Source organism: Eupeodes corollae, chromosome 1 (genome assembly GCF_945859685.1).
Source record: "Eupeodes corollae chromosome 1, idEupCoro1.1, whole genome shotgun sequence".
In the NCBI taxonomy this organism is placed as follows: domain Eukaryota; kingdom Metazoa; phylum Arthropoda; class Insecta; order Diptera; family Syrphidae; genus Eupeodes; species Eupeodes corollae.
Genome location: NC_079147.1, coordinates 110703889 through 110724651, shown reverse-complemented (window position 1 = coordinate 110724651; position 20763 = coordinate 110703889). Strand labels below are relative to the sequence as shown.

General features: G+C 32.5%; 2 protein-coding genes across 2 annotated transcripts; one reads left to right on the top strand and one right to left on the bottom strand.

Moving 5' to 3' along the window:
• The first annotated feature begins 736 nt into the window (after positions 1 to 736).
• Positions 737 to 1372, top strand: LOC129952415 (uncharacterized). Its single transcript, XM_056064986.1, has 3 exons — positions 737 to 986; positions 1044 to 1157; positions 1232 to 1372. Exons 1-3 carry the CDS (start codon positions 796 to 798, stop codon positions 1311 to 1313), a joined length of 387 nt encoding a protein of 128 aa, XP_055920961.1. The 5' UTR covers positions 737 to 795; the 3' UTR covers positions 1314 to 1372.
• Positions 1373 to 5173: 3801 nt separating this feature from the next.
• LOC129942713 (uncharacterized) lies at positions 5174 to 19620 on the bottom strand. The gene is made up of 9 exons (XM_056051761.1): positions 19365 to 19620; positions 18433 to 18910; positions 13132 to 13344; positions 12787 to 13056; positions 12676 to 12695; positions 12102 to 12416; positions 5775 to 6354; positions 5477 to 5695; positions 5174 to 5423 (listed from the first exon to the last, which is right to left on the bottom strand). The coding sequence occupies exons 1-9, from the start codon at positions 19618 to 19620 to the stop codon at positions 5174 to 5176; spliced, it is 2601 nt and encodes an 866-aa protein (XP_055907736.1).
• Between the last annotated feature and the right edge of the window lie 1143 nt (positions 19621 to 20763).

Sequence of the window (20763 nt, the reverse complement as noted above, 5' to 3'; positions counted from 1 at the left end):
ATCTTATATTGAAAAATGAGATGAGATACAAGTACTAATGATATTTTAAAGAAAGATATGGATCAAATTAACACATACTCGTATGTATAAAAAAAATGTCAATCATTCCAACGGTGGTCACCCTGCCGTCACCGTATTATCAATAGTCGAAAGACTACATAAGAAGATTTGTTGACAAAAATTACCAAAAGGTTCTCATGTTTGTGTACATTTAATTAGCAAGTAATTACATTAGTTTGTACATAAGGCTCTTGCCTGACAAAATGATGAGCCCATCAGAGAACAAGCGTAAGAGTTTATGAAGTCATCAAATCAGTTTGTCACCTCACTACATCCTATCAACTTATTGTTATGAATTTATTGAGTCTTTTTATTATAACCTCTTGTTCTTTGAGTTTCTTGTGTTTCTGTGTTTGTTACAACCATCCATCAAAAGATCGTACATTGATCTTAAATAAAGTTTTGACATTGTCATCTCCTCGCCGCAAACGATCATTGTTGCTTCCTAACTATGGTAGTATTAAGTTAACATTCGGCCTAGCAAAAGGTCTCATTGGAAGCACTCCCAAAGGACTTGTTTTAAGCTATGAATTGTGTTCATATTTTGTCGGTCCCACTGTTGTTAAGGACTTTTTAAATGAAATAACTCAGATGAAACCTAAGCAACAAGTTATTGACAAACCCATCAAAATGACAAACTCGGTAAAAATAATTAAGTAAATTAAAATGTGTGAGTTTTTGATTTTAAAATGTTGACATTTATTTGTTTTACAGAAAATTCGGCATAAAAGTTTCATGCCAAAATATCAAAATTTGTCAAATGTTTATTTCTCGAAGGTAAATGGCAAGTATCATCATCCCTTTAACGCCCTCAGGCGCAATTCAAAATATGGGCATGCAGTTTTTCCAAGATCAAGCTCAAATTTTGAACCGGAAATGTTTGATGTTCCAAAGAAAAGTCCTCTCAGAAAGGCACTGGATTATTTGTTAGTTTTTAGTTTGTTGAACTTTTAGACCAAACTTTATTTAATATGAAATTTCAGAATAGGACCAAACGGAAGGTGTAATATTCTAAAGCCAATAATTTGCAAGAGCAAGACAATGCTTTTGCCACCTGGATACTCAATGGTTCAAGATATTGTCAGAATATTTATCCTGTAAGTTGTATTGTTTCAATTTAAAAGTTTTAAAAACATATAATCTCTTATTTTTTGTTTGAATTGTTTTTAAGATCGCTGACAAAGGATTTATCTCCCAAGGGCGAAGATTTTAACTATTGCGAGGATAAATTATTTCCCGATTGTATTATATAGAAAAACACAGCAATTAAAAATTTAATAAAGTCAAAAATCAAACATTTTCTAAAGTTAACCATAATTAACAAACTTCTTTTCTCAAAGAACAAATATTTTGAAAATTATTGAATTATTAAAAAAATTTGTGAGACCAAATCCATATTGAAGTTTCCTATAATATGTCTTAAGTTTTCCAGTTGAATGGTTTACACACTTAAGTGGAGCGAAATGTAATCTGGTAGGTCTTCTCTCCAGCTTGTGAAGAACCAAGGACTTAAATACAACTTTTAATCATTTCTTTGTGGAGTCAGAAATGGAGGGAACCTACCGGTGGGGTATAAAGTTTGGGTTGGGTTTAACTACTTAGTTAACACCTTAAAGGGCTACTACTACACATTTTTGCCTTCGGTGTTTGTGCGTCAGGGTGACTTCCCGATCACGTAAAGAAAAACCAACAAATATGGGATACGGATGGATTTACAACGCAGGCTAACGATTTAAGGATAACGAACTTCGGACGTGCACGTGGAATAAGCAAAGGCTGCTTTATCCAGGAATAGCGAAAGGATTATGAAAAACAACGATATCTATACTATGTTGACTGCTACCGAGAAAACCGACAACGCTTATATGGATGTGGCTTTGTCATTATAACCAGACTTAGGCAATAAGCTTTGAGCTCTGGTATACCAACTGCCTTACAACAGAAAATATATTTTCTTCGAGTTCTTGGACAAAACATAAGATCAGTGTCCTAGCAACGATTTTAAAACTGTCCTGGGCGATTTTAATGTCAAACTATGAAGAGAAGATATCTTTGGTTAAATAATCAGGAAAAACAGCCTGCAATACAGAACTTTCTGAATCCATTATCTGTAATCGATTCAAGCTCATCGATTTTGATTCGGGGTGAAACGTAATGGTAGCCAATGACGCTAGGCACGCTTCCAGCAACATGAATGTCATAAACTTCGAGGAGCTAACATTTACTCAAACCACTACCGCGTTGTAGCATTTCGGGTTTCCAGACCCAAGGTAAAACAGGCAGATGCTGGAAGAAGATACAACGCCGAACGGCGACAATCGCAAGAGATCTCCAAAAGAATAGTGCAGATCTCACACGTCAACACTAGTGGCAGTATCTTTCAAAAGTTTTTTAATTTTTTTTTATAATAAACACACACTCAAGGGGATATTACTACCCTTATTATGCAGAGGCACAGTGTGAGCACTAGGAAGAGGAGAGAGGGTGTAAAAGGAGATGTCGGTGCACATTGGTTTTGAATTCCTGAATATTGCAATAGCTGGGAAAGACAGAGTGTGGTAATGGAATTCAACATTCGCGAAGTACGGCTAAAGAACGAATCTCTTTTTTTGAAAGTACGGTCGAAGTTGGGCTCGAGGGTGTACTGATGAGCATTCCTAGAAGCGCGAATATTACAGTTGAACTGTTTAAGACAAGAAACCTTACGACGATGTTCAAGCTAAGTAAATGAACTTATGATGATATTACCATCTATAAATTTAAATACTCTACGTTCAATACTATCCAAGAGGCTTTAGTAAGTTGCAGGAGTACCAGAGACGGGAGTTATACTCAATCTTTTGACGTATGTAAGTCTTTTAAGTCTTGTAGATAACAGCCAGATCAAAAGGGGTGAAATATTTCTCTCATCGCCTATGGAAACCAAAACACTTTGCGTCAATTTTGGCGACATCGCGTATGAGATCTTTCCACAAGAGGTGGTTGGTGACACACATACCGAGAATATCGAGGTGTTCAGGTGCAAGTGCCATCCAAGGATAATGGCAATGGGGGTATATCTTGCTTTAACGATACAAGACACCATTGGGTTTTCGAAGCATTAAATTCCACGCGCTTTTTTAATCCCCATTGAACAATGCTGTTTAGGTCGAAATTCAATGAGCTTATCATAATTTGTCGTTGCAGTTCCACATCTGAAGAAGAGGGATGTGAGTCTGAAAACGAATATGAAAAGCTAAGAGTACTATCGTCAGCGAAACAATGTATTGGATTAGATGTTACAGACAGAAGATCATTAATAAAAATGAGAAAGAGTGTTGGAGATAAAACAGATCCCTGGGGCACACCAGCTGTTATTTTATGGTTTTCAGACTTAAAACCATCCAATACTACTTGTATTGCAGGATCCGAAAGGTAATTACTAATCCAATGAAGCAGGGATTCATGAAAACCGAAAGCACGCATTTTCGATAAGAGAGCCTGATGCCAAACCCTATCAAATGCTTTTGAAATATCAAGTGCAATAATATTACTTTCTATAAAACGATGTTCGGTGAGATGAACCATGAGATCACCAGTGGACCTATTGCTACGAAAGCAGTATTGCCGGTCATTAAGAAGTTTTCGATCTTCAAGATAGTAAGTGAGTCGGTCGGAAGTTAGAGGGTGAGACAGATGTGCCTCTTTTGGAAATAGGCTAGACAAATGCCGTTTTCCATCCACTCGGAACGAGAACTGAGGAGTAGGACAGATGAAAAATCTTAAGCAGTGGTTTTGCCAGCGTTGAAGAACACGTCTTCAGAACAATAGCGGGGATACCATCAGGACTAGCTTAATTACGTGTGTTTAGATCTCTTAGAGCTCTTGCCACAGTACGAGTGCGAAAAAAGATTGCTCTAATAGAATCACTAACTCACTCAAGTACACTCACTGGCAGCGTAGAATTGTCGGCGAACACCCTAGCAAAGAGATTACCTTCATCTAAAGAGCTAACAAAAGGAGTGTCATTGAAACCGAGCGTAGGAACCGAAGAAGATGAAGAATTCCCAATTTTTTACAAATTTCCAAAAATTTGTTTTGCCGTAACTTTTGGTCATGTAAAAATTTGGTCCGTCGAATATGGGCGTTGCAGGCCTTCTTAGCTTATTTGAACTTTTTGCGGCTTTCCTCAGTACGGTTTGCTTTATAGCAACGGAAACTTTCCTCTTTGACCCTAATAACCTCTTTACAGCTCGCATCAAACCAAGCGTTTTCCTTGGGTCTGATACTATTAACCCTGTTCGGTATAAAATCTCATTACCAGGAGAATGAAACTTTTGATCATATCAGCGCTGGCGTCAACGTCACTATCGAGGAAGCATAGTGACCACTTAAAAATCCTGAAATAATTATTGAGACCGTCAACTTATTACTGGCATATGCTGATGACATTCGCAAAATCGGAAAAACTCAACGTTAATGAGAGCAAAACAAAGTACGTGCTGTCATCAAGAAATTACCTACAAATCCCATCTTCGCGTGATCCACAGTCCCGTATGCATAGAAGGTGAGTAGAGAAGAAGATGGAACGGCGAGCTGTACGGGCTGTACAGTGACGAAGACTTTCCACCAAGAGCGTATGGAAACAAGTGCTCCCCTATAGTCCATACAGGACTGTAGCTTCACATTAAGTATGGTTAGTAAGTAAGAAACTAAAGAACAGATTTAAATACAAGAAATATCCAATTATTTTTACTTTTCAAAATTCTATATCCCAAAAACAGGTTACCACTTTTTAACGAAATTTATATGTTAAACTAATACATATAATTTGCATGATTTTGTGTTTCAAAACTGTCGCTCAAGTTCAAAGAGGGATTATAATTTTTAAAAAGCAAATTTGTTTCGAGTGTCAAATAATTTTTTTCAAAAAAATTGAGTCACAATTATTTAAACAATTACACATTAATCGTGTCAATTGACCCCAAAACTATAAATCCACTGTTTTAAGGGGTCATATTTCATATACGGATAGAATTAAATAATCTTATCCATAAAAAGTTCATCACTTGATTATTTCCGAAAAAAAAAACATTGAAACATTTCCATTTGGTATACGTTTGTTTATTTTATTTTAAAATATAAAGTCAGCCTTCCAAAGACTATCCGGACACAGTGGAAAACTTTCGACACAATTTCCATCATGAGCATGTGCTTCGTCATACAGCTTATGCTTATAACTATAAACTGGATCCTCGCTTTCTGGCATTGTAAAAATTGATCTCATTATTTCTCCAACGAATGTCCCTGGCTCCTTTTCGTGGCTTTTCTGACCCGTCTCACAAAGCGCCTTCAAAACACACTCGTGGCCATTTTTATTGTGCCTTGAAAAAAAAGTTAAGTAATTCGAAGCTCCATCATAGTATTTTAAACTTACGTCTCTAAATATTTCTCGATTTTGAGGTAAAGCTGCTGTCTTGTACTGCGATGGTATCGAAGATGAATCTTGTCGATTTTTGTAAGTGATGGCCCATCAATGCCCTGACGTTTTTGTCGATTGTGCTTGTCTACACCTCTCTTTCCAAATACAGGATGAACTTTATGCTGCCGAACATACACTGGCCTTCTGCTTCCATGCGATGAAGAAGAAGACGTCCTGACAAAACAATAGCATGGAGATAGAGAAAGGAGTGAATAATGATGTCCTTGAGTGAGATTTATTTGAATATAAATACCGTTTACCAGAATTCTTCCACCATTGTGACCACTTCGAAGGATGAAAATACGAAGAAGATGATGATGGCGATGATGTTGATGCTGAAACTTTTCTTATTTTGCCATATTTCCATTCTGTGAGCGGATTCCTTCGTATTGAATGGTTATCTGTATTGTGATAGTTTTTGTTGTTGTTGTGTGGGTATTTCCTTGAAAGGACCCTGCCGGAGGCCGATGATGCTGGCTTGGTGTAGTAAATCGGACCAGAGTTGTAGTATTTCGTATGCATTGGGGGGTGAAATTGATTGTTAGAAAAGAATGAGGACGATTGTGGTTTTAGAAAAGATGGATCCGAATAAGTTGTGATGTAAGCCGATTTGTGGGGATATTTTTGTTTTAGTTTTGGTTTGGTTTCAATGTATTGAATATTTTCTATTGTATCGTTGCGAGCCAGACCAAGGGTACCATCATTGAGTTTTTCTTTCAAATGTTGTACAATTTCACTCGGGGCATCGCTGGGCAGTTGCCAAGCTAAGGCTGATGTCACACCGAGAATTAAGTAGTTTGTATAGTCCACAACACCAATGATTAAATCGTAAACTGAAAGAAAAAGTATTATGAATATGGTTACATGTTTAAAAATTGATAAGAAAACAATCATAATTTTCCAATTTTTGTGCCTAGCAGCTGTCACAGTTGCCATTGGACATCCTGCTGCTAAAATATTAATTTACATTTGCCATTTAACAATGATTCCTCTTACGTTTTAAAGTTGTTTATATTATCTAAAATGTTTTTGAAATGTTGACTCATTTTTAATTACGTGAATTAAAACTCGTTATTAGGTCTTCAATCATCATAAGGACTTCAATTCGCCTGTCTGGGATACCTTTTGTAGTCAAGAACCAGCATTTTGTCTTACAGATAGTCTTATCAAAAGATGCAGTACAGACTTTTAGAAAAATTAAGTAGGTGGTTTAAAAAAAAATTGACTGATTAAAAAATATAACATTTTTTGTTTAATCTGAAAAGGATCCAACTAGTAACTTTAAAAAAAATAATTTTATTATGTCTCAGATATGTTAAGTTATATATTTATTTAACTTAAGTGTTGAACATGGCTGTTTTCCTCAATAATTTAAATGCGGGGAGGTGATCCCTCTTTATAAAAAAGGAGATAGAACAAATATGTCAAACTACAGACCTATACGGCTCAAGTCATATTTTAAAGAAAAAGTTCAAAAAGTAGTAGTAAATGGTGTAATGAGTGAAGCTCGATATCTAAAATTTGGAGTACCTCAGAGATCCGTACTCGGTCCCTTGTTTTTTTTTTAGTTTATATTAACTCTCTCTTTAGGTTGCAGTTGAATGGCCTTCCTACGGCTTTTGCGGAAGATATATCATTTACCTGCTAGTCTAATTAAAAATAGTGATGTGAGAAATCCCAAGTAATCGTTACATTATTACTTCAAGTAATCAAAGTAATCGATTATTTACTTGAGTAAAGATTACCAGTCAAATGGGATTACTTCTAGTTAATTTTGGGTTTGATAACTTTTAGTTACTTTTGGATTTGCATTTGAAAAATATTTTTGGATTTTATTTTGTTTATTTTTGATACGAAATACATCTTAATGATACTGAAACTGATTACGATTTTAGAAATAATTCTATGAAAATGAAATATTGGACAAGAAAGTGAAAGAGTTTCTGAATTTGTTGATACTGTTAGTATGTGTTGCATTTATTTATACAGAAATTAAGATTTGTACAAAAAGATCTCGTCTTTCGTCTTTGGCTACATGACAATTTAGCCAATAATTTACTTGAGGCCGGCCTAAAATTTCGGATCAAACTAATAAATATTCACAACGAAATTTACTTACCAAAAATCAGAACAGAAATTCTAAATCGAATTGGTGGCGCCGTAGTCTAACTTCTACAGTTTAAGCCCAAATTGAAAATATTCACCACAAAGGCTACTTGCTTACTAAATCTGATAGGTTGCATTGTAATCTAACTTATACGTTCTTAGATCAAACTAATTCATATGTAATTAAACTAAGAGTAATATATATATTTTCAGAGTGCAGGGCATTATGGATAGAAAACAAAATGCATTGGTTATTTAAGCAATCATTATGCTCAAAATAAATACATTTATTATTGACCTGGATCTATCAAAACAGAAATTAACCGTTTTTGAATTCTATGGGGAAACAGAAATTGATTTATTTTTGATTTAAGATATAGATTTGGCTCTTAGTCTACCTTAATCGTTAATATGTATACACGAAGTTGCACTTATATATTGAAAAAAAAGAGGCTGGGATGCGACCCACACTGATAACTTCCCATCCCGTCTGTCGATTTGTCTTGCTTAAAAGTTTGTCTATGTGTACTCGTATCAATTTTTACCAAATTTGCGTACTATTTTTTGTAGATTTTATTTTTTATGAAAAAACGGACTGTTGGATTTTTATATAAAAATTACTGAATATCGAAAACAATATTTTCTGTGAAATAAAATAAGTTCGAAGCCAATATTTTTAATTTTTGAAAAGCTATTTGAGTCGAAAGCAAATTTTTACCAAGTTTTAGTATTGTTTTTTTGTATGGTTTTTTTTTGTAAAAAAACTGTCAATTCGATTGTTTTCAAAATTTTGTCGAATATTAAAAACAATATTTCTTATAAGATAAAATTAGTTTGAAGCCAATATTTTTAATTTTTGAAAAGCTATTTAAGTCGAAAATCAATTTTTACCAACTTTTGTTAATTTTTTTTTAGGTTTTTATTTTTTGTAAAAAACTGTCAATTCGATTTTTCTCAAAATTTGTCCTAATGTTGAAAACAATATTTCTTATAAGTAAATAAGTTAGAAGCTATTATCTCAAATTTTTGAAAAGATATTTGAGTCAAAATCATTTTTTACGAACTTTTGTTAATATTTGTTCGGTTTTTATTTTTTTAATTTTACTGAATGTCAATATTTTTTTATAGATAAAGGCAAATAAAAGCCACTATCTCAAAGTTTTGAAAAGATATTTGAGTCGAAAGTCAATTTTTACCAACTTTTATTAATTTTGTTTAGGTTTTATTTTTTGTAAAAAAGCTGTCAATTTTATTTTTCTCAACATTTTCTTATAAGATAAAATAAGTTTGAAGTCTAAAGGGGTATGCTCATTTTCGGCCCGAAGTGTACACCAATGAATTTGGTATCAAATTAAAGGTTGTTCTAAGCCGGATATATCTGCAAAAATATTTTGTCGATAACTCATGGGAGATCCGAGATATTTGAGATTGAAGTTCGAAATGTCCAACCATTTAAAATCAGCACTTTTTCGACATAAATGCCAATATCTTTGGATATAGAAAAGCTAGAAAAATCAAAAAGGTATTAAAATAAAGGTGTCAAAAATATCTTTCAAATGAAACTAAAATTACATTTCTATGATTTATATATTTTGAGTTATTTTTAATCAAACCTTTGAATAACAGCATTTTGTAGGCAAACTTTTGTACAATAATATTTTTTAAAATTCAATGATAATATTAATTTTTTTTGGCACCAATAAGTGGCTTATTTCACAACCTTTATTCCATATATAATTTTTTAGGGTTTCTTTAACAATTTATTCATTTTGAAAATAATAATTCAAAAATATGCTCCCAAAATACACGCTTAAGTTATAATGAACTTATTTTGTTTAGTTGTGGAACCTATCAATTGAAACAAGCGCGATCTTATTACGGGGAGCATATCCGAAATGATGGCTCATATCTTATAGAAATAAACATGGTTTACCCTCTACAAGATATGCTAAATTATTACGTGGTAGGAATCAAAACAGGCATATAAGCCGGAGAGTATATTTTGTTTACATTTTATATAATAATTATCAACAGGGCAGAGAATCGTTTGAACAATATTATTGCAATTGCCTAGTAGGTTGAAGAACGGTTGGATGCTGTGCTCATGTTATGACCATAATATGGTTTTTACGTTGGGCAAGATATGAGAGCAATTTAAGACCCCCTTCTCAATTATAAACAACCTTTTAGTGACCTATGATTCAGATTAGAATTATGTTTTGTCAAACCCATTGCCATTAAAATTATTTATTTTTCTTTGAATTATTATTTAGTTTATAATTATTTATTATTTTTCTTTGAATTAATTTAGTTTTGTTTTGTCGTTATTGTGATAACAACTTCTTTTTTTATTCTAATATTTCCACCACTTTAATAAGAATTGTTTATTTTTTGTTTTAATTTTTCCACTATTACTATAAGAATTATTTTTATTTTAGTGTTAGGTATAATATTTTTTTGTATTTTGGGAGCATATTTTTAAATTGTTATTGGCAAAATGAATAAATTGTTAAAGAAACCCTAAAAAATTATATATGAAATAAAGGTTGTGAAATAAGCCACTTATTGGTGCCAAAAAAATTAATATCATCATTGAATTTTAAAAAATATTATTGTACAAAAGTTTGCCTACAAAATGCTGTTATTCAAAGGTTTGATTAAAAATAACTCAAAATATATAAATCATAGAAATGTAATTTTAGTTTCATTTGAAAGATATTTTTGACACCTTTATTTTAATACCTTTTTGATTTTTCTAGCTTTTCTATATCCAAAGATATTGGCATTTATGTCGAAAAAGTGCTGATTTTAAATGGTTGGACATTTCGAACTTCAATCTCAAATATCTCGGATCTCCCATGAGTTATCGACAAAATATTTTTGCAGATATATCCGGCTTAGAACAACCTTTAATTTGATACCAAATTCATTGGTGTACACTCCGGGCCGGATGTCCCTTATAAAATGAGCAATCCCCTTTCAAGTTTTTGAAAAGATATTTGAATCGATATTCAATTTTTACCAACTTTGAGTAATGTTTTTATATTTTATAAATAAAAACTGTCAATTCGATTTTTCTCAAATTTTTTTCAGATGCCAAAAACATTATTCTTCGTTGCACAAAATTGTCTTGGAGATGAAATCATATTTTAGTCGTAAAATTTTAGAGGTGACAAATTTTTTTTCGGTTTTTTTGATTTATAAAAAACACTGTTAAATGGGTTTTGTTCAAAAAATATACTTCTTTGATATCACTTTACAATATATTATATAAAATTTAATTCAAGTCTCTAGCAATTTGGGTTCGTAAGATATTTAGGGTTAAAAAAAATTTTCATCTTTTTTAGACTGCTATGGTAAAAAACCACCCACGCAGTTTTCTTGAGAGCCCTTTCTGTCTAATTATCTGTATAACAAAATTTATTTGAAATCGATATCTCTTTTGGTTCTTGAGATATGGACGACGAAAAAATGTCGCGAACGTACGGACGTACGGAAGTACGAACGTACGAACATACGTACACACGCACGCACAGACATCTTTCTAAAAATCTTTTATTTCGTCTCTAGGGACCTTGAAACGTCGAGAAATGTCAAAATGTTCAATTTGACAAATCGGTCCCATTGCAATAACTTCCTATGGGAAGTTAAAAATTTGTGAAATTGAGTCCTGTTCGTACCTAATTCACTTATTTTTGTTAAGTAGGTAATACTTCAAAAGTGACGAATACTTTGGAAAAAGTTTCTAAAGTAACGATTACCTAGAAGTAACTACTTTTCAGATCATTAGTTCAGAACAGAACTGTAACATTCAACTTGAAAAAGTTCTCGGAATTATAAGAACTTAGTTTTCTGTGCATGAGTTAATTCTTAGTAAAAAAAGAACTTACATAATTTCCCTTAAAAACTCTAGTCATCAATTACAATTTAATTTTTCATGTATCGAATTGAAGACAATTCAACTTTCATTTACATGGTTGTGGTAGGCCTAATTTTTAAGCTGTTGGTTCTTGTTCCGATTTCTGTTTCAAAATTGATTCAGTGTAAAATTTAAAATATCTAGGATTTACAATTGATTCTAACCTTAACTTTAATTTGACCATTTACAACGTACGTCGTCGTAGATACGTCGAATAGGTGCTTGAACAAAATGCAGTGGACGTCGGTTTTTCAAACAAAATTATCTTTAGGGACGAAGCACATTACTCACTTGGTGGGTATGTTAATAAACAAATTTGACTTATTTGGAATTCTAATAATGCTCAAGTAATTGAAGAAAGGCCTCCACATCCACAAAAAGTCACTGTTTGGTGCTCTTGGGTCTGGTGTTGTGATTGAACGTTTCTACTTTAAAAACAACGATGGAACGACGGTATAATAATGGACTTTTTGAGCCCAACGCTTGTTGGCCTTTTCAATTAAGTGTGTACAACCTTTTCGTGAAAATAAATTACATATGATTCCTATCACTTACCCAACTGAAAAGAACTTCCTGACGGAAAAGTCAAATATCGCCTTTTTCTTAAAAGAATTTCCGTATTCTTCTGTTCATTGTTTCGAAAGGTTTGGGGCTTTGTCGGCGACGCAGACGGACCCATCTCAACTTTATTTCCCTCGTAATTATTTCCACTCATTAATTCATCCATCATTACAAAATTAACACAAATAAGAAACGACAATGTGATGAATATAAACTTCATTGATTTCCCGAATTGTTTATTAGACAAGTGCATTTTTAATGTCAAAAAGATAAACACAATGTTTGGAACACTTTTCAAAAAATGTATTACTCAAATATAAACCAAATAAATAAATAAAAATACAATAATACACCTTGTTAAATATTTACTTTTTAATTTAATAGAGCCAATGAACTTTAGTAAACTGCCGTCTGCGTGAGGTGTTGAGGTATGATTATTCTGCTAAATGGTCACAGAAGTCATGAGATCTTCAATATCTTCACAACCAAGTGAAGTCATGCTGTAGTGTTAATTATCACCTTATCTGGTTCAATATGCTAATTACTATTTTCAATATGTCTACTCTACTTGCAACCAATAACCTATAGCTACTGGTTTATGTGTAAGTTCAACGAAACTTAACATAGTTACTTCTTGTTGCATTCTTTTTACTTTATTTAATTTTAAAAAATCTTCCGCTAAATTCTAAAATTACCATCCCATATAAAATTTTCACATAACGGATATGCTTCGGAGCAATTCTTTTGATTCCAATGAGCATCATCTCGGGCTCTATGCACAGGGTTATAATTTTTATATTTGCCTGATTCCGATGGTTGCAATTCCTTAGGTAGGGTAAAAACAGCTCGAAATATTTCGGTCACTAGTTCACCAGGTTTGGTTTCACTTCGTCTATTTCCAGTTTCACATAATGCTCTTAGTACGCATTCAGTTCCGTTTTTGCCTTGTCTGTAAGAAATGTACCATAGGTTAGTGAAAATTTAATGAAATTAATCTTAATTAAAAAGCTCAAGCCATCCGAACCTGTGAAGCATAGTTTCGAGTTTTGAATATAGTTCATGTCTAGATGAACGATGGTATTGCAAATGAATTTGGTCAAGTTTTTTAAGCCAAAAGGTATTCCCTTCAAAAGATGTTGATGGATTTATTCCATGATGGATACTCCGCTTTCCCATGATATGATAGACAGCGTGCTCTTTGCGTTTGGGAATTTCATCTTGGCGTCGAATGTAAGGGCTTTTGAGGAAAGTAAAGTTAAATAAAAATCAACATATTATTATTATTTTTTCAAGCAATAAGAATGTTGTTACAGGTGCTCTAGTGCATGTTTTTAAGTCCTTATTTAAATAAAATTTAATACCCCTATTCATTTTGGCTGTATTTATTTAGAAAACAGCTTTAATAAATATCATTCGAACTTTGCACAAAATAAAAATAAGTCTTGAACAATTCCTTGTATATATTTTTGTCCAAGTCTGAAAAATTAAATCTCCCGTTTAAGAAACCAAGTTGTTGGAAAGGAGGAATAGTTCTACAGTGAAAATAGAGAGAGTCGTAGACAAAGCATTCGAAGAAAACTTGGCTATCATCATTTAACTTCTTGCTCCTTTTTTATAAACAGGAAAAATAAAGGAATCCTTCCAAAGCTTTAGAAAGATAGTTTGAGAAATGGAAAGACGGAACAGTTCTGAATGAGGTTTACAAAAAAAAGGGTGCTACCCTTTTTTTTATTAATATTGCATGCAAACTATCCATCGGAACAAGGGGATAAATTATCTTTGAGTAGCCTTATTTACAGCACAGAGTAAAAATTAAGTGGCGCAACAGTCCGTTGAGAACTAGAGCCTAATGACTAACGACTCTCAACCATTCCTGTGTGCGAGTACCTAATGCTGACAGAAATGGAGGGAACCTACAATTTTAAGCCGAATCTGAACGGCTAATTTAAGAAAGAACTTTTTATGACAAGAATTACTCTTGGAGGATTTGTCAATTACCCCTAAAAAAAAAACTTTAGATGGAACAGGCAGGGATCAAACCCAAGACCTTTAGCATGACAGAGTTAAAAGATGGTCATGGCGGTCATCAACAGAAAGAAGTCGGCTAAAATTAAGTAAAATACCAGGTCATTTATACAAATTAGGAAAAGTAGGGGTCCAAGATGGCTCCCATAAGCAAACCAGAAACATTATTGATTACACCAGTTTGTTTTAATGTGATGAAATTATTTATTTTATTTTGGTGAAAGAAGTTCAGTAAGTGTTTCTTTCAGCAGATTTAAAATGTGTATTACTTCTTTCATTTTTAATCTCTCGAATCCTTAGAAAAAGATCGTAGAGAGGCTTATATTCACGCAACAATTGCATTTTCACAGTAAATTACGATTGATTAATGATTTATGAGTATCATCGGTTAGTTCAATACCTAAAAAAACCGCTCGCGACTGATTCGGAACTTTTAGATCTTTTTATAGCTAGATTACAGTTAGCTAGATTACAGTTAGTTGGGTAGTACTCCGAGCGTTTGCAATGTAGAAATATTAGAGTTGTGTGGTACGTACGCGTCTCTCTTTTTTAATAATCAACGACCAAGTGTTGGGCCAAGCTCGCAATTAATCTGGTTGCGGGTACAAACATTTAGCTAAGAAGTCACAATGATAAATAGACCTACTCCTGGACAGTTTGGTGTGCCATTTCAGCAAGCGGGGAAATGGATCCTAATTTTGTTTAACCAAGGTGAGACATTCACTGTATTTCCATTCGATTTATGAATTTCAACCGAACTCAATTTCAAGGATGGTGGGTGGCTAAAGACTGTTTTTCCAAATGAACTGAACATACTGACACATAACTTGTCCACTTCGGTTAACAGACCTCACACCTTGCGAATTCTTTATATGAGGGTAACTCAAATCAAATGTTTAAAATATCAATCCTCGGAAAATTAAGTCCCAGTAAGATAATATTTAAATTGAAATTCTAGTTTCAATTAAAATATAGTTTCTTACAACTCTCAACTCAGAATCCGACAAGAATTACATTTGGAGGATTTGTCAATTCATCGCAAAAGTACCCGTGTAAAACAACCTTAGATGGCAAAGGCAAGGATTGAACCCAAGACGTCTAGTATGACAATTCTACTCATTTAACATCATGCCACTTTGCATCTTGTTTAAATAAATATGTATAAGTAATTTAGATCTTGTCCCTATTCATGTGATACAAAAAACAGGTACTTTTTATGACCTTCTTAGAAAAAACCGCCATAAGACTTGTATTTATCAACTTAATCTAAAACTTTGATTGCAATATAAGCTTAATACATACCTCATGCAATCATTGCAAAATATCGTAAAATAAACAACAGAAGAAAGCTTGAAACTATTCACGTGACAAGATGTGTGCATACGTCCGTACGTCACCGTGTTCGGGAATTTTTGTTTGGTCGTCCATATTTCTAGAACCAGTAGAGATACCACGCTCACTGATGCTTGTAATCGGTGATCGATAAGAACCGAGAGTGAGAGTTTAGTTTAATGAGAATTTTGTTTACCATAGCAATTTAAAAAAAGTAAAATCACGGAGCAATAAAGCCCGTTTCACACTACAAGGTTTTGACCGTAAGGCAAAAAACCGAATCAATTGCTAATTACACATTTTACGGTTTTAACCGTACGGTAAAACACGATATATGCACGGTTCCTGTGCTAATTATACTTTTTCACAGGTTTAGTTTAAGTTTAGTTTTAGTTTAGTTTGGACTCTGCTAGACGAATAAATTCGTATGATGTGAAAACATGCATTTCGTCACGTACGCCACAAAGCTTATCGCGCCGCCGTCCACCTGCCATATACTGTAGTGGCAGTAGACGGTTGCTACACGGAGCGGCGCCGGAATTTTGCTGTGACCATATAATATGATCGCGTATATGCTCTTTTTTGCGCCTCTAACAAAATGTCGCAGTCCGGTTTTTCGCCGTACGCGTACGGTCAAAACCGTGTAAGTAGTTTGAAACGAGCATAACGACTTGAATTAAATAATATTGAAACTGATGTTATTTTAAAAAACTGTGTAAAAATCGAAAAAACGTAATAAATTTAATTGTCACCTGTGTTTCCAACATTTGGTAAAATTTTGATACAAATTTAATTGACATTTGTTTACAAAAAAATAAAAAACCTAAAATATAACATTACTAAAAATTGGTAAAAATTGATTTTTAACTCAAATATTTTTTCAAAAATATAACACATTAACTTCAAACTAATTTCTTCTTACAGAGAATATTGTTTTCGACATGCAGTCACATTTTCATAAAAATCCAACAGTCAATTTTTGCATTAAAAAATCTACATAAAATAATGCCCAAAACTGGTAAAAAATAATTTTTGATTCTCGTAAATAATTGATGTTATTGATTTTATTCTGTGCTAATTTCAAAAAAAAATGTACCTTTGTTTATATAAGGAATACAAATTTTCAATATATGCTACTAAAATTGGTTCTCGACTAAAAATCTCGTTGCCAAAAATAATTTTTCAAATGAAACTATTTTATCATATGCAAAATATTGTTTCTAAGTTTTAAAGGGTGTCCCAAAATTAATGCAAGATTTGAATTAAATAGAAAACGCCGTTTTTAGTCTTTTGATAGTTATATTTTTATTGACTCGTAAAGTACATAGGATAAGGTTATGTATGGAATAACACATCGGACAAATGGCCTCCACGGCTTTGCATGCACATGCGCACTCTTTTGTTGAAATTTTCCATGACCATTCTGCATAAATGTGGCTGAATTTCGTTGATGCAGCGTTGTATCTCCTCCTTTAATACACGGGTGGTTGTGGGCTTGTTGACATAGACTTGTGATTTCAAATAACCCCATAAAAAGAAGTCTAATGGTGTTAAATCACACGATCTAGGAGGCCAATTTTGATCACCGAAACGAGAGAGTACACGACCTGGAAATGTCTCATGCAGTAATTGAATTGTTTCATGGGCTGTATGACATGTGGCACCGTCCTGTTGAAACCACTTATTGGACACATCAATATCATCTAATTTTGGCAGAAAGAACTGTGTAATCATGTCGCGATATCGAGCACCAGTAACAGTCACTGCTTGACCAGCATCATTTTCAAAAAATATGGCCCAATTATGCCTCCGGTCCAAAATCCACACCATACAGTCACGCGTTGTGGATGCATTTGTTTTTCGACAATCACATGTGGGTTCTCCGAACCCCAAATGCGGCAATTTTGGCGATTGACAAAGCCATCAAGATGAAAATGTGCTTCATCGCTTAGGATGATTTTGCTCGAAAAATCAGGGTCCATTTGTTGTAGTTCAATAATCAATTCGACGAACTCTCTTCTCTGTCCTAGATCATTAGGCTTCAATTGTTGTGTTAATTGAATTTTGTAAGCATGAAGACACAGATCTTTGGTGAGTATACGCTGTAGAGAGGTTTTTGAAATTTGCAATTCTTGTCCACGACGTCGAATTGAGGTTCCTGGATTGTCAGCAACACTCTCACGCACTGCTTCGACATTCACATTTGAACGGCTTGTTTTTGGACGACCAGTGTGTTTGGCGTCTCTAACGGATCCAGTCTCCATGAATTTTTCAATTAATCTCTTCACAGTTGACGAAGTTAAAACACTATTCCGACCATATTTCGTTCACGTTGTTCTATCGTGTAACGCTCCATTTTTAATAACCCTATACTGTTAGCTGTCAAATTGCTTTTTTTCAGGGTTGCCAACTTTTCATTGCACAAATGGCGGCAGATTCAAATAATTTTGGGACACCCTTTAGTTATTTTTTTAGAAAAAAATCAACTGAAAACTTTTTAACAAAACACGAAAACCGACAAAAACAACAAAAAAAGGACAGGGTTTTAAGTGAAGTATTAGGAAATATAAGAAAGATATTGACTTCAAATTATTTACCTCACACAAAATATTGTTATGAATATTAATATTTTGTTAAACTTTTAAGGCACCGATCTCAAAAGCCACATACATTTGCGCATTCAATAATGTGTCTAACTAATTTGTACTTAATTAACCCTATATTTAGTTTTTTTTTTGTTTTGAATAAATAGGGCAACTGTCAAGAACAACTTGAACTGCTAAATAAAATATTATTTCCACTCAAGCCTTTAAATTGATTTATTAATAAAATCTAATTGAAAAAATTACAAAATTTGACGGACAATTTCATTGCAAAATTACACAAAATTACTTTCATATGTTTTTGGTTCCGCACATATTTTGTATTGTCATAAATTAAACATTTAAAAATGGGCTCATATGCTTACCTCTTGAAGTAGTTTGGTTTCCAAAACGACTCAAAGAATTTCCCCGCATCATATTTAGCATTTTTAAGATTATTATAGGGTGAGTTATATCGATGATAGTAAGAATGCACTGGAATGTTTTTATTAAAGCCAGGACTATAAGGTCCAGAAATATAATTATTATTTCCATTTAAATACAACTCTGATGATGGTGAATTATATGAACTTTGATATTCATATTCCGATGGATGAGTATATATTAAATTCGAAAACGTATCTTTAAGGTGGTTTTCAATATGATGACTTGCATCACTATATTTCAATGGATCGTTTTTATTGTGATTCTTAGAAAATCCATAATTTTCTTTCTTAAGTTTTGTAATTAGTTCATCCTCAAGTTCACTAAGAGGTTTGCTTGGTAGTTCGAATGCAAGAGCACAAGTTATTCCTAAAATAGCGTAGTTAGTGTAGTCGATTATTGGAAGGAGAACATTAAACACTGAAATTAAGAAAAATAAATACGATTAAATATTAGAATGTTAAAGTATAGTTTGAAATTTAAGATAAAATGTAATTTGGGAAGAAAAGTTTTGTGTTTTATTAGTCACTTAACTATATTAAATAACGCATTGGCAGAGCAGATGCTCTGTATTACTAATAAATCTTTCATTAACATTTCTACTTTCAGGGAAATAAATGAATGAAGTTGAAATTTATGATTAAATTTGAAAATATGTTAAATGATTTAAAGTCGAGTTATGATAGATGTTGAATTTCGAGAACTTAGAACCTGCAGAAAACTTTATAATGTATATTTCTATCCAGTAATAAATTTTAACACATCTACATATTTCAACTTAAGTTTCCATAATTATCTCAATTTTGTTTTTAATATAATTTTATAAAAGCGAACGAAAAATATACAAATTTACATAGTCTAAATATAGTCATACCTAATTGCAAGGAGCTTCCTTCGGGGAATTGCAAGTAACGACGTTTCCTGTAAAGTAATGTTTCATGAGATGAATTTTTTTTCTTATCCTCATAGCTTTGATTTAAAGATGAACTTAAGGAATTATATTCATCAGAAGGTTGACTTTTTGCTTTTATCACATTATTTTCTTGAACATTATGATTTTTTCGAACTAATATCGGAAATTCAAAATCTATTTTATTAAACACTATGCTTAGAATTTTGTTATGTTCCATCACTGATTGATTATACAGAATACATATTCCTGCTATTAATATTGTAGATGATAGCAAAAGTTTTGTACATTTTAAAGTTTTCTTTGACATTTCAAATTTAAAACCAAAAACACAAACCACAATATTTATAATATGAACTGACTAAGACAAATTTGACAAAGTGAATAAGAAATCAAAACAAGACTGTCAAAAATGTTTAACCCATAAATACTTCTTGTCATTGGTATTCCATTATACTATGAGTAAATTTTGTTCTTGTTAATTGTAAGAGTTCGTTCGAACTTAATTTGAATTTTTTAGATGTTATATTCTAAAATATTCATGAATAATTTAAAATTGAATTTTTTTTATTTCCATTGACCAATAGTTTAAACGAAAATAGTTTCTAAGAAAATAGACTTACTTTCTTCGTATACGGAATTCAAACCAAGTATAAAAAAATTTCATCAAATGCATAGTTCAAAAAACAACAATGATTAAAAGTAAAATGGATTAAATTTAAACTTTACGTGTGTTGACTATTTTTAAAAATAATTTTAATTTATAGAATCTATTGATAAGTTTAAGAATTTAATTAGTTTATAGTTCTCAGCAAATAATGTTAAGCAGTTCACAAGATGTTTTAAAATGTGAATTTTTTTAAGTTTTGCCATTTATTAAAAATTGCGTATCGGAACCCTTCTTACAAATGAAGGTTTGTGAAAATAAATAAAGAAACCTTGATCTGGTGAACGGAATTATTATTTCGACTGATCTTTTTTTTGGAAAGGACAATGTCAAGGCCAAGTGCGTAAGCCCAGAAGAGATTAGTACCAATTAAGCTAGTCATTTGTATAAAAAAAAAGGTTAAATCATAGCTCCACCAAAATATTAACCAGTTTTATGAACACATACTAAGTAAATATCAAAAATATTGATACCGTCTCCCAGATATATTGATTATCTTGTGATATCTTTTTAATGTAGTCTTTTAGTAAAAAGTTATATGATTAGTGGAAAACATCTATTTACTTGATTTTTATTACTCCAATTTTAATCTCATACTTTTCGAATTTTCCTCAATCGTTTTTAAAAAATATCAACAATGTATATTAAGAAACATTTGCTTTCTCATTGGTGTTCCCACAAAACTCACAAATTTAT

Coding starts and splice junctions, on each gene's coding strand:
- LOC129952415 (XM_056064986.1), top strand. CDS start 796: ATGCCAAAATATCAAAATTTGTCAAATGTTTATTTCTCGAAGGTAAAT. Junction 987..1,043: donor AGAAAGGCACTGGATTATTT/GTTAGTTTTTAG, acceptor ATGAAATTTCAG/AATAGGACCAAACGGAAGGT. Junction 1,158..1,231: donor ATTGTCAGAATATTTATCCT/GTAAGTTGTATT, acceptor ATTGTTTTTAAG/ATCGCTGACAAAGGATTTAT.
- LOC129942713 (XM_056051761.1), bottom strand. CDS start 19,620: ATGGAACATAACAAAATTCTAAGCATAGTGTTTAATAAAATAGATTTT. Junction 18,911..19,364: donor AGGAAGCTCCTTGCAATTAG/GTATGACTATAT, acceptor TCTTAATTTCAG/TGTTTAATGTTCTCCTTCCA. Junction 6,355..12,101: donor AGGAAGTTCTTTTCAGTTGG/GTAAGTGATAGG, acceptor TTTTTCTTTCAG/TTTACGATTTAATCATTGGT.